We start from the raw sequence: 19,789 nt of genomic DNA on the forward strand, positions 1-19,789 counted from the left end.
TCTAATATTGTTCGTGTAAAAGCATATTTTTTTCTATCGAACATTTCTGATATTTTCATTGCTTATCTAAAATTGTTTAAGTAATTATATCTGTATCGTTTTTGTTTTACTATTTAAAACCAATCAGATGGTCTTATATAAGCACTTTGGTAGAAAATTTTACATTAAAATATTTTAAAAAACGAAAGATGTCTATCACTAGCCTATTCCTTCAATGCAAAACTGTCGTTTACAGTGATACATCATGAAAGATTCAAATCTATAAGAAACAAATTTCAAATTACGCAATCATCCTCACAGTAGTAAAATTAAAACATGAGTAAAATGAATCAATTATTCTATTTATGACATTTCCGCCAGTGCATTCTTTTTTTAGTTATTGGTTTCTTTTTGTATACCAAATTTGATGCAGCTAGGGGAGAACACAATGGGTCTATGCATATCATTTATTATATTTCAAAATTTACAAATGTAAAAATTCCTAAAACGCTGAGGCTGCAGTCCTTGTATTGCACATGATAGAAACTCTTGTTGATGGAATTGGATTCCTATTTCCTAGTTTTGGTTATGTGTACTTCTTGTATACAATTATGTTTGGATATAGATCTTCCCAAGTTTTTGGTCATGAGGCTGCTGTTGAAAGGTAACTCATTGAAACATGTGTACAGCCTATCGAAATCTGCAATAGTTGTATGATTGGTATTTTTAACTTTATGCAGACGAAATCAATATTTTTTTTTTCAAATTAGGAAATCCAGATAGTACTTATTGCTTTGCATATGATTTGAGTTAGTTTTACAGTATGTTAAAAATATTCAGAACAAGTTGGATAAAAATTCAAATAAAAATGTAACTACTTTTCAAAATTATATAATGGATAAGACACAATGTTGACAACCTGTAATCAGATATAGTCAAGATGTCATAACAGCAAAGACTTGATTTTTGTTTATATCACAACAAGAATATAAACAACTATCACAAATACAACAGACGCAGAGGAGTAAAAAGAACAATATAGAATTAAAGGTACTTACATTATACCATAATTATTTTGACATTACCTGTTGATGTATCGTCTTCATCTTTCTTTGCTGCAAAGAGAAATCGAACTCTTTTTTTTAAATGTAATATGATTAAAGGTTGTTACCTTATCTGGGTGAAGAATCATTCAGGCCTCCCGATTGTCAAGTGATTAAAATAATCAAACCGTTTCTCAGAAAGTACATGATCTGGCGATTAAATGTTACGTAAGTTGTAGGCGCATGAGTTAGATACCGTTTGCATGGTTTCTCCAATATAACGAACAAATTCTTTAAAACTCAGACTTTCGTCAAAATTCTAAACTTGTCTTCCCATTCTATTTGTTTTTTTTTAAACTACGCAAACTCTGTCACCATTTACAAAATAAAATAATCATGACTACAAACAAGTCACCTATAACTCGTAATGTAAATTTGTTTGATAATATCATCTTCATGAAATGTGGAAGAAACAAATATAACAACAAATACATCTGATGGCTTTGTTCTGAAAACAAAATTTCAAATATGGGAGAAAACACTTTAAGTATTACCACAACAGCTTTCCAATGCACCTGATCCATGTGCCTGAAATTGTAGTGGAGTTATGATTTTACATTTACACTTAGTAATACATGTTTCGTTCGGTTTTTCAGTGATTTAGCAGTTTCCGACTCAGAACTTTTTATTGCTTCGTACTTTTTTCTTTTGCCTGAAAGTTGTTAATCTCGGTCATACGATGGTTTTATAAATCTATACTTGAGTCGTTAATTTATACATTTATACAGTAAAGATATAACTTCTATACTATGAACCGAGCCTTACCCTTTCGAACTTTTATCGAAATAAATGTCATTGATCTTCAGAACTAGACACTATAAATCAGAAATAATTGTGGAAGTGTTCAATACAACTCATGTCTAGTTATCGCGAAACACATTTTTCATATCTGGTTATCAGTTGGTATTGTATTGGTATTGTTACAGAAACATTGTCATAACAGAAGATACGTTACGGAAAATTAAAGGAAAATATGAAGAGATATAAGTGTCGTATATTAAGATAAGGAAACATCTCAATTCTTACAGCTGACAATTCCCTTGAAAAAAAAAAAACTTTCGTTGCTTTCTAATATCAGGAATGGACAAGTTTGAACGTAAAGACATGCCGTGTTTTATAATGCATATGACACCATCGATCAATGATCATTTAACATGTACGTAAAAAGAGTCCTTTATAATTGTGACATTGAGGAAGAAAGTAAATCAAATTTGCGAAAGTTAATCTGTTTCCAACTTAAAATCACATTTCCTTTATTTGTTTCTCAATTGATCACTTCAATCGACTGAATATCTTTATTAGTTTCTATATGAAGGCTATACGGAATCCCTTTTCGATTTTTTTTGCTTATTGACTCTTGAGCCGGTCTTCGTTACAAGAGCTGTTAATGCATAGTGCCGATCACCTAAATCTACATAAATCAGGATCTTCATTTACACAGCGAACTAAGTGAAAAATCATGGACGACATAGCATCTAGCCCTAATTCATACATTCTAAATATCTGACATTATTTTGTCAAATTGGCGAAATTTCATTTAAAGGGTATATTAGGTATAATATTGTTTCACTGTGTCAAAGTTATAAATGTACATCAATGGTAAATAAGCTTTATACACGATTTAGAACTCGGAAGCCAATGGAAAAAAATGAAACACAGATAACGATAACAGATTGACAGATACAACTTATACTGTAAATTCGGATATTATTACATCCATTACAAAATAATTTACTTGATTTGTAATAATCTTTCCAACTGGTAGTTTCTCTTTGAGCAAATCACGTTATTTCGTTTAAACTGTCTAAAAAATAGAAACATTCATTAATTGTTCGGTTTTCACCCTGCTATTGGCATTTTTTATACGGACTTTCTTTTGACTATCCTTTAGACTACTGTTTAAATTTTTTCAGCTAAATAATATTGATATTACCCTTCATTTATTGTGATTTTGTTATTTCAAATATGTGAATTTACTTATTGTGATATTTAGCACAGTCCAGCTTCAGTAATGAAAATGTTCAATATTTTTATCATTACGATTTTAAGTCAATCTCATTTTCCAACAAAAATTATTACCAGAATTACATTGCTCAAATAATGGTTTACTTGTTATCAACTATGTAAAAATGTAGAAAAATTAATACAGTACACCAAGAGTAATGTCACTTAGGTTAATTAATGTCAGGTTGCAATTTGTCAAAAGTTAAATCGAATGTAAGACATTTTCATTTTAATTGGCCGTTATTGACACCATTCGTAAGAGTATTGAATCGAAACTCAGATATTGTACAGCATTAGCCTATGAAACACCATTCAGTGACATTTTAATTGAGGATGAAAAATCTGAAATAATGGAATCACTTACGGTTTATCACAGTTACTTATGTCAATGTTGGCCACAGTAAAATACATGGCTTGCACATTGATTTAATGGACGTTTTTTTAGATATTAAAGTAGCTTAAGACAGCCATCTGTAAGATATAGTACCATTTTATGATAAATGATGTATTTCCATTGATTAGCAATCCACAACAATTCTTACAAGTTATGTCCCATTTATACAGCAAGTCTGTTACTAATAGTTAGTTGCAAGCATTACTATTTTTGTTCGTATTGTTGCATTTATATTGTGATATACAAACTGAATATAAATTTGCATTAGAATTTGTAAAATTCAAAACAAATTGATTACAAAAGGCCGGTTACCGGGCTTTTGATATTTAAGCGACAACATTGTCGCAAATTAAAACAAAATTTGTGTTTTAAAAAAGCTGTGCATAAAGATACAGACTTCATATTTATGCAAATTAATTGCATTTTATTGTCATAACCATTTACCAAGTTTTAGGGTTGGAATTAATTAATATATAGTTTCAAAACCATATACACGTAATGCAAATTTACAATGGTGAATTTTAATCAAAGTATTGAAGTATCAATGGAGGAGACGGAGATAATAATGGAAATTTGATAGCCAAAACTTGTGATATTAGCTCTTTGTTAAAATAATAACAGCGTTTTTAGTTCGTTTCCAGCGGTCGATTTTACGTTATTTTGATTAATCCAGTCAATAACCGTCAGATTTTTTCCCATCGGCAGATATAGAGAGAACGTCCAGAGATATCTTAGTATCCCTTGGGAGATTGCTTCTTTTGATATCAAACTATGACCAATGGAATGTAACAATTAGAAAAAAGTTATCTTTACAATAATACGGTCCAGATTTACGTAGATGCAAATGAAATCAGAAAATAACTACTGCTTTGTTCTTTGGCGATGACAACATCGATTGACAAACAAAGGCCCGAGAATTTTAATATTAGCAATTCTAATAAACAGTGGTCTAATCTTTACCTAAGATAAAGTAGTTTGTGTTTCCTGAACGACGTTTAAAGTATTTAGAATAGCATGTCTAACTAGTGGGGCGTGATTGTTAACAAATACGAACTTAAATGGGCCCAGGAATATGTCTTACAGAGTGTTGATGTTAAAATCAGCAATCTTCGTTGCGTGCATCGATTCTTGGCTTGTGAACGTGTTCCGCTTTATTGAAAGTTTTGAAAATGAAATGGATTTTTACCAAGATAATGAAGCCAAGATCAAATAAGGCATAACAACTGATAGCAATAGTACCAAACAGGTAACAGGTACGACAATCATATTGAATCCTGTTAAAATGTCTCATTCTAAATATTTTTAAATCCCAATGGCAGATCCAGGAGAGGGCTCCAAGGGTTGGGACAATTACTTTGTTGGTAATTTTGTTCATTTTGTGCCTAATTTTGTCGAAGTTGAGCAAATGATGGTCTCGTCTTTAATTTTTTATGGATCGAAACCCATTTCCCTTTTTATAAATTTCCGCGTCTGCCCCTCATTCTTCATTTATATTTGTCTTTCAGACATGTATTGTCGTAAAATTTAGCCATTTTCCACAAGACATGCAGGTGTTGTATTAAAAATCTTGGTCCAGTCGTTAAAGCGCTCATATTTTGACCAAATTATTCAAAATGTACACCTCATGTTCATGAATATTTTAAACAAAACTAAAATGATAGGGAAAGATGGATAAAACCCCTTGCTAATATACTGAAAACTTCAATTCAGATTATTTCCTGAAATTTTCATTCGAAACAAAAGCCTTGGATGGTGTCGTCAGAAATACAGTTTAAGTAGAATTTATAGATATCATTATTGGGATCTGAAAGTTAAGATGAAATAACCATCATTTGAAATATGAATCAAGCTTTCAAAATACAATTGTACAATCAATTATAACTGTAGATTCTCCTTACTTTATGGACTCACAAAAGAAATCGAAAATCTAAAACTAAGCTTATTATACTAAAAGTACTCGCAAAAGATTACATCAATTGCGACATATGCATGCAATTTCCGGCATACAATTTTCTCAATTACTTTTAATCAACGAAATGTCATTACTTATAATCCGACAGAACCATTTTAATAGAAACAATTTTGAATGAAGAATGGAAACATGGACAAAACATATGTAAAGTACGAACACAAAAGAGAAGAAAATATGTGTATTAGTTGTATACTTACTTGATAAGACTACTATTAATGTTATCACCAAGGCTATAAGAAGAATAGCTATCACAATACTAGCAAAAATCCGGGCATTTTTCTGTCTTTGGTCTATCTTCCGAAAGTGCACTTCCGTTTGTCGCCCAGGTCCACCATTGTAACTGTATTCATAGCCAATGTTTTTATCTTTTTGTACTACGTGTTCGTCATTTTGAAATTTATTCCCTTCTTCTTGGAAAATAGGATTGTCAAAGCACGCCTGAAGAAGAATAGCATTGTGGTCATCATTCGTTTTATAGTACCGATTAGAATTATTAACTATTTTTAAAGGTATTTTCCTCATAAAGTGTCCACTCATACTGTATCTTTGGGGGAAATGATGTCCTGTTCAGAGGACATCAATATCTTGAGACATTATATGAATTGGTATTCCCATAATAATTATTTCTTCATCCAAAATTATCCAAAGTCATAAGTCCCACGCGAATAATAACAAGCAAGAATGATTGTAACTCAAAGTCCAAAACTCCAGTATGGCGATGTGTTTTGGGCAGCCGTCTATTAGAAAGTTTTGTATTTCACCAGCCTTTGGCTTATGCATTCAAGGGTACATTATGAAAGATCGATTAAACAAACCTTTCATTGTGTCCACCGATATCTAAACTAACTTACTACCAAATTGGTATTAAGAATTCTAAATTTCTACACCATTGGGATGAAACTGCATTGTATACACTTGATGCCGGCATTGTGATAATTTAATTTTCTCTATTTCTCCATTTGTTATAATGTAATTAAAATTTATCACTTATTTCGTTGATTATATTGAACATCAATAAAAGAAGAGAGATCGGAATGGTAATAAGGATAATAAAATCAAGAATAACGTCTGCTTGACAATTATCGCGGGAGTTTAAGATGACACCTAGAAAGCTATTGAAGCGCGAGGGACTCCAAAGGTGTCAGCCGTTTCATGAACATTCAGCCTAAAGACAACAAGATGGTCTATTTGTGGTATTTCATATCTTGTCATATCTTAGATAAGGCGTAACAAGGCGACGATATTGGAAAATGATATGATTTTGTTCTGATTCGATGCCCGGTAAGATTTATAGATATATCTAACGGCAATAATGTAAGAAATCATTAATGATAGACCTAAGCTTGAAGTGGGGAATCCCCCCTGCTAGCTTGCCTCTGATGTCTGATTTAATGGTAAGGAGCAAATGTATATTCCCTGAACAATCAAATCAGAGAATATAATAAATAACGAAGAACAACCCGAATAGTATAGGGGCTTTCACTATTTTAAACTATCAATGGCGAACGAAAAATAAAACTTAAGGGAAAGTATTTTAATTTTCCCACAGAAAATCCCAACAAACAGTCGACACAAAGCACTAAATATCAAACATACGACGGAACCAGCATATTCATCTGCATTGGAGACGGCAGTGACTGATGTTACAAATGATAATATCAAATTAAAATTTTAATATTCTGAATGAAGTGTTAAATGCAGGGTACATGCCACATTTTAAGAAACTGTCCATTTAGAAAACTGACAGATTATATATGGCCGGCACACTGTAACTTTTATGCTACTAATTGTTTTGTTCAAATAACAAAACAAAACAAACAAATCAGACAAAAAAAAACAAACAAACAAACAAACAAAAACAAAAAAAAAAACAGATAAACACACAAAACAAACAAAAACAAAACAAATAGGTGTGTTTGACTTTTAAACAAATAGTTAAAAATTCATTCAGAAAAGTAGTCTACCAAACCTCTCTATTAAATATTTCCTTCAGGCTAATTTCTATCTGATGACAGATTTTTGACTTTTGAAGTGGGGAAAAACTGTTAGAGCGGTAAATTTGTTAATTTATCAATATTTGTTACATGCCTTACAGATCGGTCGACGATTCCTCCGTGTAGGTCGGATGTCGTAAATCTACATACTGGTTGTCTTGACGATACGATTCAATTTTTGTTTTAAAATTGAAATATATTTCTTCATAAGCAACTCACTCAAACTTATTGAAATTTGATATCAGACCTTATAATAAATGTTGCGTTACAAGTAATCATAGTTAGTATTGTCCTGGTATTATCACATTGTAGGCAACATGAAAAGAATGAAACAATATACCAATGCTTTCAATACGGCATTTTGTTGCCAACTGAAGTAAAGCCAAGACGCCAGCAAGACATATTATTATGCTTCCGAAAGATAAAAAGATCTCCGAGAGTCAACGATTTAAGTATATGTTGTTTTATTAACTTGAAAGATCCCACATCCATATAAAATAAGGAAACAGAATTACAACTGAAAGTTCATTTGTCTGTATGAAATTTGCTTGATAAAACATGTATTTTTACAAAAAAGGCCTTAGTTACTGTATATTGTTCTCTGTTTTAATTGTCTAGAGAGTCCTGCAATGTATTAGTCGAGTGCACTGATTGACAAACATCAAATATTTTTCTCCAATTCCTAGCCGGTGATGCCCGTGACTACTTTTAACCACTGGGCAGTAATTGATTTTTTTAGGGAGATGTTTCCAGCCATTTTACATTTTTTCCAAGTTCTCTACTGCGCGCATGTTGAATATCGTAATTTTTCCATCTTAACTGCATATTAAATGGAAGAGTAGAAACATAACCCTACCCACATACACGCTTGTTTAATTTGAATGGTTGTATAACCTATATATGTAGTTATTACTTTAAATCTGAATACTTTGTTTATTATTTACGGTTACGGGTTTTGAAGACCATCATTTTTTCGCTAACTTAAATACTAAACTGTAAACCACACTGAAATACTTTGAACAACCTTTCCCAGATATATAAACAAAGATATAAAAACAGCTCCATGTTGTACAAATGGAAATACAGGAACCTTCCCGGAAACAATCAGAATTCCGCTGAATTACATTAGCTTTACTTGAAATAATATATAAAAAACTATTCCATATGCAGGTTACATTCAGTAGTACAAAACTATAGTTTTTGTGTAATGAAAATAGATATGGTCATTTTTTGGTACAGATGGAACCACAATACAAATCATTTTACTGTATATCAACATCCTGAATTATTTATACTGTGATTTATGGGTAATGTCATTTATTTGTACAGAGAGACATCGCTGCTTGGCTATTATTTCTCAGGATTAGCACTTAGAGGACAAAACCAGGATGTAAATTGTTATTTGCCATTAATGGATGACGAAGTAATGAGTTCTACGACGTACAAAGACTAACTTAGGTCAATACAAAATTATATCTTTGCATTGTTTCTGGTGACCATCTACGTCAGAGGATGGCCAATGTTCAGATTATATGTTATTGTTTGTAATTTACCACATTCTAGGTCATAATTGGATTGTTTCATAACTTTTGTTGTTCCCATATATCGTTTTGGATACTCATTACGCTAGAAGTAAATATATGGTGAGAGATGGTGTACGATTGATGGGAATCGACAAGTTGTCATATAACACGTATTGGTTATAGCAGAATGATATGTGCAGCAAACAGTTAATTCTCAGTCCCTGTAAGAATCAGACATTAGGTGAAACATAAAAAAACCATCATTTTGATAGTGTAATTCGACTATTTGCACCATTAAATCATTGAAAATAGACAAGATTTGCCATATCATGCGGTCCATTGAGTAACAGTTTCATTGAAATGCACTGAAAATGAACATTTCAAGGGCAGATAAATCTGTAAAAAACCTAATTTTTCTAATATTCCATTGAAAAATTTCTGCGCAAATCAGTGATGCAGAGATCAAATAATGGTCTTTCCAAATAGAGAAAGTATCCTCGAATGATATTACATTGTCAGATCGGTTGGGTTTTGACATGCATGTATCTGGTTTATTTTCCATTTTGCCAGATTCTTAAAAATACTTACACTTAACTGTGTACTCAGTCGAACATTTTGCTATTTGAAATTAATACAGAGCTCTGGACCTCAAGCAGATGAAGTGAAATCTCAACATCTTTCCTCAAATGTTAATTGTATACTATTCAAAAATATCATTTTATTTTTTTTTACAGAAAACAGCCAAATATTGTACTAAGAAATTAATTCCTATCTTTAAGTTGTAAAAAAGGAAAGGAAGCTGCCAAAGACAATCAAATAATGATTTAGGTACAAAAATTCAAATAAAAAATAAAAATAAAGATATACAATAACACAAAGCCAGGGGTTAAGAAGTTTGGTCCTAGCATAATTAAATAAAAATAAATAAAATAACTAAGGATTACTAAAAAAAAGTATTACTCGCGTTTGGCTTGCATGTACGCTTATATTTCTAGAATTCTTCTTTAGTCTTATAAATGTTTATATGATATCTCATTTGATTCAACCGCAGAGTCGATGAAAGACAAAGGTTTACCCAAAATATGTTAGATAAAAAACAGCAGGAGCTCAAAATTTACTTGACTAAGTTATTATCCTAAAGCTTCAAGGAGGATCTGTGGATACTAAAGGACTTGCTATTCATTTGAATCAAGTACAAATTAAGTTCATATCATGCAAGCTTCCGCAAAACCATAAGTCATTTGAATCAAAACTCAAAAAGACAATAGTTACTCTCTGAGATTGTCGTCGAATTAGACAGACTAATTTTAAAAATTAGACCGTAAGCTAGATTCCATTTTACCCTTTAACTCGTAACAATTTTTATTTAAAATTTATTTGTTCTAACAGATTTCAAGAAAAATAAGCTTTAATAATCACTATGCAAGTTAAGATTTGAGATCAATATAACACTGCAATATTGAATATTATCCTACATAAACTTTAGTAGTAGTAAGGATGGCGATGCTGGGAAAAGCCTTATGAAAATGACACAGTAAAATGTTGCTGAGCTTCTTATAACATCTGAGAGAAACTGAGTTATGTCCCTTTCACTTGATGGTTCAAAGGTATTGATCTATCATAGTTTCCATGAAGTACATATCTTTAGTTACGAATAATATTACTAGTGATAAATTTAAATATTTCCTTCCGCCAAAATTACAAACATCCACTATTTTCCCCCTTTACTACTCTAATGAACTTGTTTTATAGTTTTCAATTTAGGGTAGTAAAGTATTGTACATGTACAAAATTTATCTGTTTCATATATCACATTTCCGTTTTTTAGTAAGAGTTGGTGATGACTTTGCATTCAGTATAAAATGATCATACACTTTACCACCAATATCAAGAACAAACATTGGAACGAATGCCAGAATGCCCATGTACTCCAAAACTCGTATAACTGATGATGTAAATTATTGTCCAAAACTCTCCACTCAGTTAAGCTTGTTATCTTCTAATAACATTTTTATGCCGAAATTAATTGGCATGTATGAATGTATGAAGTTGTTCGTCACTGAACCAAATATATATGCACAATACGTACTATTAAAAGTCACTTTGCGCTAAATACGAAGTTCAAGTTCAAAATTCGAAATATTTATTTCACCAATCATGGGCCTCAGGGGCCATGATAAAACATTATTTTTTTTACTTTTGTGTATAATTTTAAAATTAAAACGAACAACTACAAATGATCATTCATACGATAGTGTACTTTGTAAGCCAGTGAAGCAGATAAACTGCACGTTTTTTTGCAATATAGGAGGATCCTATAAAATGATAAATATTGAAATATACCTTGTTGACACTATTTAGTTATTTATTATAAGAGACAATGTAATATGATATCAAATTCAGATGTTCCAGGTTGTACATTACATGTATATTCAGTTTCTTAAAGAATTTACACTGAAAATTATTTTGAATGCATCAAAGAGCAGTAACTCCTGTCTTATAAACATCTTTTTCACGATTAAAATAGGACTGATACAAGGATTGATTAATGTTAATCTAATGTGCAAAGTATAATATTCCAAAAAAACCCTTACAAACTATGCGAGGTCCAGATTGGCCAACATGATCCTCTATAGTTAAATAATTTCATTTTTTTTCGACACTTATAGTGGCCATTTCGCATTTAAACGCCGTTAAGTTCAAATTTATTTCTGTAATGAGGTCTGAACAGCCTCTTCAGCCTGTACTAACTATTGTAGTATACGTAAAGGTTATTGACTCATAATATGTAGTTTCCACGCAATTCCAGGATTATTGCACTATTCCGGTGTTCAACACAGACAGGTGTAACAAAATATCAAAAAGAAAACAAAAAGATGATGATGTGACTAATGTAATGGAAATTGAGTAAATTAACCACGAAATGCTTAATTAATGATGTCAAACCTGTTACGAAGGTCTCGATAAATCTGGCTATCATTACTTAGTATATATTATACATGTTTTGCCATAGTGACACAGCTTGTATAATAACATTAACACCAGGCTTCCAGATGGAATCTTCTAATAATTACAGGCAATGACTTAAAATTGAACATAAAAGAAAACCAGTAACTGTTTTGTTATTAATTGTTTAGATGCATTATTTGATCAGCCTGCTTGTATACTAATGGTTGTATCGGATACTAAAATTAGTAGAATAGCTAATGGTCTAACAAAAAATAGGTGAACTGCATTTCTAAGTTGTGAACGACTAGGAATGTAATTTGCGCTGCCGAGAGGAACATCTAGATAAGTACCAATCGGGCTTAAGAAGTGCACCTACAGTTATGATGGGTGGTCTTACGATGACATTTTTATACCTGCTGGGTTGTTATCTCCTTGACATACTCCCACATCAATTTTCGTTCTATTTTAATATTTGATTTACTCATTGCAATGGAACTCTGTTCAATAGGTGTCCTTTAGTCAAATATAAAAATACCAATCATATGTATTTCAAATTTCGATACGCTGTACATGTGTTTCAAGGAGTAATCTTTTATCAGCAGCATTTAGATTATAAACAAGAAGTACCCAAAACCAAAATTATTGAAAGAGGAAGCCAAATTCAACACTGATGAGTTATACCAGAGTATGTCATATAGGAACGACAACACGTGGTGCCATGTTTAACACCAGGAATAAAAGCCTCAATTTTATTCAATTTCAATTTTGTTAAGTTCAAAAACTGCTCAAAAGAATAGGTAAAAAGATAATTAATAATTAAACTAAAACCACACACTCACAAACAAACAATATAAATAAAAAATCAGTGTTTCATTCCTTCCAGTATAAAACTTTAAACATTGTATAAATTCATATATAAAATGTTGTGCACATTTTTATTCTTAACAACTTAGTTAACAATGTCAGGTCTTTGTCCCTGGATTGCATTCTTTTGATTACCGCTATAAACTTGGTTCCCTTGATTACTCTTTTAGTCTCGATGAAAGCACACAATAAAGGATAAAAGAAAATACGTTCTCTACTGAGTCTCGAGAATCAGTGTTGCATTTTTATGTATAAAACAAATTGAATGCTCAACATGTGTACATCTACAATTTACATCATTCATATCGCATAATTTTAACTTCTGTACAGAATGCAGCAAAAAATATTGATACGCCTATATAATTACGGAAATAGTATGGTAAATTAATTAGCATTATTGTTACAACCTGTAAACGATTATCAGATTCCATCAGGCTGTTGAACTGACGCACTTAGTACAGTATAAGCAACTGTTTAGGTGCATATCATTAATTGGACAATGAGAAAGAGTAATCAAGGGAACCAATGTTATAGCGGTAATCAAAAGAATGTAATCCAGGGACAAAGACCAGACATGGAAAACAGAGATACACCACAAAGAACATAAAGTATCACTAAAATCATACATACAAAGTAACAAAAGCAAATAAGCAACTCGGACTCCACTTAAAATTGGGAGCATGGATCAGGTGTACCGGTAAGTTAAGTAGTTAGCAGTCGTAGGATTAACAGTAAAGGTCCATGCCAAAACGATCATTAATCGGATGAAAAGTAAGCATTGGGAATAACTAACCTTTACTTTAATCCATCTGAACATGCATATTTCATGTCAAAAACGTCTTTAATGAAGATCCTTCTTTGAAATATATATACACTTAGTTGGGTTTAGGTACTTTCGTAAAACAATCGATGGCTAGGCCCTGGTGTCGAAAGGTTTCACAAATTGTTATAAGAATAAACTTTACATCATTAAACCCATGATTATCTTATGGTTACCTTGAAAACAAACAGTATATATCATATGTCTAGATTGAAATACTTCAATTGGATTGTATGGAGCTTATACCTGGTTATTTACAAACATTACGGATCTGTCAATCATACAAAGCCCAATACTTTAATTAGGTTAATGGTATATCGTAGTACCCTTTTTTATTTCTTTAGATCAAACAGTTCGCGGCACTTTCTTTACGTTCATACATGTAGGGCCCCTCCTCCGCAATGACATACGTATTGGGATTACGCATCGATCTAGATCGACGTTAATAAATCTGACCGGACTATTGGAAGAACAGAATAAGTGTGATGTACATGTAACCATGCAATGTCTTTAACCAGAAGGTGTCCAAAATTTGTGATATAACTGATCATCGTTATTCATATAAAGAAAGAAATCCGGTCGTATATTTAAATGATATGTAATTCATATAAATCTTTGGAAGTTGAAAAAAAGAAAATGTGTCCCCGTGGCGTATATTTGTATTGGGTTCCAAATAAAAAATGAATTGTTGATATAAAAGTCAGGTGTTTACTGAATTATTCGCGTCTGTTTTTGTAAGATAATACACACGTATATATATATTGATGATATGTATCTTGTATATAATAAATCAAAGACAATATATGATACCAAAAATAAGGTTAACGATATGAGTCACATGTATATAATACATGTGTATCATTACATGTAACTGACTGATCGATATTTTTGGATCGACAAAAATGTAATAGAGCTTCTAACAATTCTCCTTTTTTCTCATTAACTATATACTTGGTACACATTTTACACAAAACAGAAAACAATTTTAATTAAAATAACATTTCAATATCAAATCCATCTTCCAAAGTAAAGAACAATCTTTTGATTCTGCAAGGAATAGCGAACAAAAAAGTATTTACAAGTCGCTTACCAAATTAGCAGAGCATTACACTTTCATACTAAACTGAATAGAAGTCGCTAAAACTATGGTTACAATTGATTGGAAGGATGTTCGTGCATAGAGTGAAAATTTGTGATTGTGTTACGACCTGTCAGTACTTAAAATAGATTTTAGAAAGTTCGAAGTACGTGTAATTATAATATCATGCATTACCACTGATTAAGTATGAATACAAATCTATTCAGAAAAATCCTCAGATTTAAGAAGGGGGACCTAGGGTAAGGGACACAACTCTTAGGAATCATTGGAACGTTTGTATTCATTATTTTATATCAATCTCGTGTAAGCATCAAAGTGGTTTGGACTGATTTCATTCTGTTTCAAAAGCTTGAAAGGTTTTGGTGAAATTGAATATGTCACTGATTTCATGAGTTATGTCCCTTACCCTATGTCTAACCCCTTAAAGGACCGACTTGATAAGAGCTTGTAATAATACGGAATCAAAGAAGACCTTTTGATAACAAATAAAATCTAATTTGAAGAAAAAAAATCGCAGCAATCATTTTGATGGCTAAACTTACTGTACAAAGTACACGCATAACAGATTCATATTTAACAAAATAACTCGACATTGTATACTATGGTTATCAAACTGCCCTACTCTTTCAACCCGTGATACCGCGAGAGAAATGATGGTGATGATGATGGTGATCGACGACGGATGTTATGCATTGAACGAGAATGGAGGATGTTCAGGGTCTCGAACGACAATTCTGTAAACCATTGATAAAATCGTTGAAAAGATTTAAAAAATCCTGTTCACGACCCTCTACATCAACCGGTCATATTCAAAAGTTATAGTGTTTGACATTCGGTCGTTTGATAGTGTGACAGGGATGAACTTTTATATATGAAATGGTAATACAAGTACATGTATGCAACTGCCAGATTTATTACTGTGCACTAACAGACATTGTCCATATATATCAAACGATATCGGCTCTAATGCTGGCGCTGTGTATAGTAAGTGAGCGGGACAAAAATAAATGAACGCATACATTTTATCGACATGTACTAACATTCATCAATTTAGTTAAGTACAGATGGGCACTGACTGACATCATAATGAATCAAGCAAAATTATAGTTCTTTTATAATTACCGTCAAATCACCACCGTAATATCAAACAAAACATTTTAAATATCTGTTTCATGCATAAACTTAATATTATTCGTAGTATGTATGTGATTTATATAATTGTATATCTTAAGGAGCAAGTAAGGTTATTCTGAAGTCAAGTACTGTTACACACACATACAAATCTCAATATTTTCATTATATTAATAAATTATGAACTGAAACGCTTCTATAGAATGCATTCTTCTCAATATATTAATTCTTTTTTACTCAAATTGTATAATGATTGTGCAAATATGGTTTCAGGGATACATTCTTTTTTGTGACCTTAACTGTTAAATGCATATTTTATAGTAGAGTATGTGTTAACTTCTCCATTTACATCCCACTGAGGTCTTTCCATTGGTAGGTGGATAACAAGATCACGTAAATAGAAAAAAAATATCAAGGTTTTCTACATATTCCTGGGTTTATGACATGCACTTCATGCATAACAAGTTTCACAATTAATTTCTCTTTTTAAGGTGAGCTTGTGTAAAAAATAATTTTAAACCCACTTGTTTAAAGTAAAAGAAGACATGCATTATAAAGTATTCAAAATATCTAAAACTTTCCAGAAGCTTATTTTGTTTCGAAATAATGAATATGTTGATATATCTATATATGTGTACGCTCCTTATTTTGATTTCAGAAGAGCCTAAAGATACGAATGAATACTGTTGAATGAGTTTTTAACGGATATTATATAGTTATGGTTGAGGCCATCAATCCGACACAACACTAATAAAGGTTAAACAACAATGACGTAGTTACCAATTAATCGCGTCTGTACTTTTTGACATGTGTGAATCAATCTAATTATTCGAGTAACTAACTAAGGGGGTTTTAACATCCTTGACTACCCTGTCGGGTCTCGCACGGACGGCACAATTATTCGAGCTATTTATTACTTTATTTTTAGTTAAATAACATATTGTAACATTTGGCGCACGATCTGGACGGACTGAAAATGGTTTAATTTAGCTCAACTGGTCTTAATTTGTCGGTTAAACGGCCGAAGAATGACGATTGGAACAGGTTTAACCGAAAACAACTTCATTTAAGATTTACTAAAGGTTCTAAAGAACATGGACCGCTCACCTGGAGAATTGAAATCATTTAGTCATGCCATAAAAAACGTCAACTAAAAAGGCCACTATACTTTTATCATTTCTCACTGAGCCATTTGAGCAACACAAAAATATGTAAAGATAATTAAGGTTCACATAAATAAAAACAAGCAAAAAACGCGTTTTGAACTCACAGTATTTATTAATAATAATGGCAGCCATGTTTGTGTGGCAGCCATGTTTGTGAACGAATAAACAATTCTCACACCAGTTTTGTGCTCAATATCCAGAGAAACATGTTTACAAAATTTGGTAAGAATCTTTAGTTTAGTTGCAGAGAATTAAAATTTTGAAATAAAAACACGAAAATGCAAAAAAGAGAAATAAAAACATCAAAAAGGGCAATAACTCAATATGGTCAGCAGAATTTCACGAAAATTTCATAGTGGTTAGTTTTTATCTTGTGAACACACTGATGTCAAAATGTGTCTAAACCTATATGTTTTAGAGAAATTTGCTAAGAACTGTTTCATACCCTTTTAGTTAATGTTTAGTTGAAAATGAAAAGCTGACAGAAAACGAGACGAACTTTAGTCTTCTTACACTGTAAACACGATTATGGGACTCATACACAGACCACAGATCATTGGACCACTCTGCATTATTTATACAAACTATTTTTGAAGATTTATTGAAGAAAATTTTTTTCGGGCACGTGTATACATTTTCTATGTATCCAAATGGAGATTTAGAACCAATGACGTAGCACTTCCATATATAGTAAGTAGGTTTTACTTCTTCTTTTCATTTATGCATATTAATTAGGTCGTCGTGATAACACAAATAAATCATTCTAACTTTATGTAGCGCTCAGCTGATGAGAAAACGTTTTTTACACTCGTATCTAAACATACTATAGTTTTTTTATAGTTTCGCTTTTTACCCTTTGACCTTCAAGACGCTCTTTCATGGAACCGCAAATTATCTGATCGTAATTCTGTTTCCTGATTGGCCAAATACTGATAACTTAGTGGCGTTAGAAAAAACTGCATTGAAAATTAAAATTGCGTGTCTTGTGTTGTTTCCCGAATGAATGCAGAAAATTATAAGTAAAAGGAATAAATTTTACTGCGTCGGCTATCTTTATTTCTAAAGATAGTATAGTTCTTGTTATAAATATAAACTTTTTAAAAATGAATTTTTTTCTGTCATGTCTCCTTTAAAGTAGAACTCCATATCACTGATTTACCGCACATAATTGTAAACATCAGATGCAGAACGTTTAGGAATATAAAATTGATTAAGATTCGTGTTTCCAAATTGTAGCATATCTTATTTCTTACATTGTGTTCTTTAATTATATTAGTTTCAATGATATTAAAGTAAGACAATATACATATTACAGAGTTTATGATTCTTGGAAATCAATAAAGTGAGTTTATTTCAAGATTACGGTTTAAAATGTATAAGCATCACACTCGGATGGTTGTTAACCAGAAAACACGGCGATATGTATGCCTTGGCCTTTCGTGTACAGTAATAACAATATCTTTTACACTACTTATGGTGCTTAATGGAATTCAAACACACTAATGAAGTATATCTATACAAAATCCAGACATAGTGATTCATGGTGTAGAAAACCAAACTAAACTAACAGTGGGTCACGTTTTTCAGTTTACTTATGCTATATTTTTTAAGTAACAAAATCCCTTTCCGTGTATTTTTTAACACAATCATAAAATAACGATAACTCTTGCAAAGTCCCAATTTCATGTACAATATATCATATATATTTTTTCTCAAAGTGCAACATTCAAATGAAAAACTAAGACTGATTATGTGAACAATAACTGTTTCTGAACAAGAAATAAAAGTCAGTTCAGTGGGTTTCTGACCTGCATGAACCACCTCCTGTCTGAATTTTTTACAAAGACTGCTACTAAAAAGCTCTATATAGTTGAAACAATTGTTGAATGTACCCATTTTTAGACATCAGTTTTAGTTTATAAATCCGTAAGGAATTATTATTTTGAAAGTCATACATTTCAAAATTTAAGTTCTGAAAATTCCTTGACAGTTCTGCCTTTCTAAATAGTTATATACTGAAAAAGATTTGACAACAATTTTATATTTGGATTATTACCACCGTTAACCATTGTTATCCTGTCATCTGTGTATAACCTAACTTAAGGAAAACTTAAGTCGAAAATTGCTTTGTCAGAAGTCGGCTTACCTTTTTTTTAAAGCATTATTGACATTTGCTTGTAATTCAGAATTCCAAGATTTTCAGACACACTTAGCTAAACATCTCATCGTATTAGGTAACCACGAAGCTATTCTATTCTCTTTTGTGCTACTTTTTCGATTTCATTCTCAATTAATATATTTACATAAAGATATTGTAATCATCTCTTTTATTTCCTTTTTAAAAATTTAATCAACGGTCTGAGTCCACGGATGGACCATCCATTTCGATTATTTATGGTTGAAAAATGTATAATTATGTTTGTACATTCCAACAATTTTAACTTGCTTACATGTATTTATTGATATAATATATTACTAAGAATGCATGTTAATCAAGAATTATAGACATTTAAGGATAATTGTAAAATTACAAAACATAACTTACGTCATTCACAAGAACTTCCCTGGAAATAGAACGAATTCTATCAGACATTTTCACTTTGCACCACTACATTCTCAATCGTAAACACCCCTTTCACAGTCCGGGTAAATGCCTTCGTTTCTACTCCGAAATTGTTTTTCTATTAATTCATCAATTAGGCTAATGAATCGAATGCGGGTTGCGTCTGTTCATGATTTTAGTAAGTAAACAGGATTTGTTACAGGTGTTTGTATAGTATAACTGGGTCGT

The 19,789-nt window shown here is 31.5% G+C and overlaps 1 protein-coding gene across 1 annotated transcript in view; it reads right to left on the minus strand.

The window, feature by feature from the left end:
* Positions 1 to 1,038: 1,038 nt before the first annotated feature.
* Positions 1,039 to 19,789, minus strand: part of LOC148619733 (uncharacterized) — a 33,475-nt gene continuing 14,724 nt past the window's right edge. Inside the window, exons 2-3 of the mRNA XM_088577056.1 lie at positions 5,650 to 5,890; positions 1,039 to 1,094 (exon numbers count right to left, since the gene is read on the minus strand). Of these exons, the coding sequence (XP_088433182.1) occupies positions 1,039 to 1,094; positions 5,650 to 5,890 (297 nt within the window). The remainder of the gene's footprint in view (positions 1,095 to 5,649; positions 5,891 to 19,789) is intronic.

This window comes from Perna viridis, chromosome 4, assembly GCF_037379345.1.
Source record: "Perna viridis isolate PV_CMFRI_1.1 ecotype Kerala chromosome 4, ASM3737934v1, whole genome shotgun sequence".
NCBI lineage: Eukaryota > Metazoa > Mollusca > Bivalvia > Mytilida > Mytilidae > Perna > Perna viridis.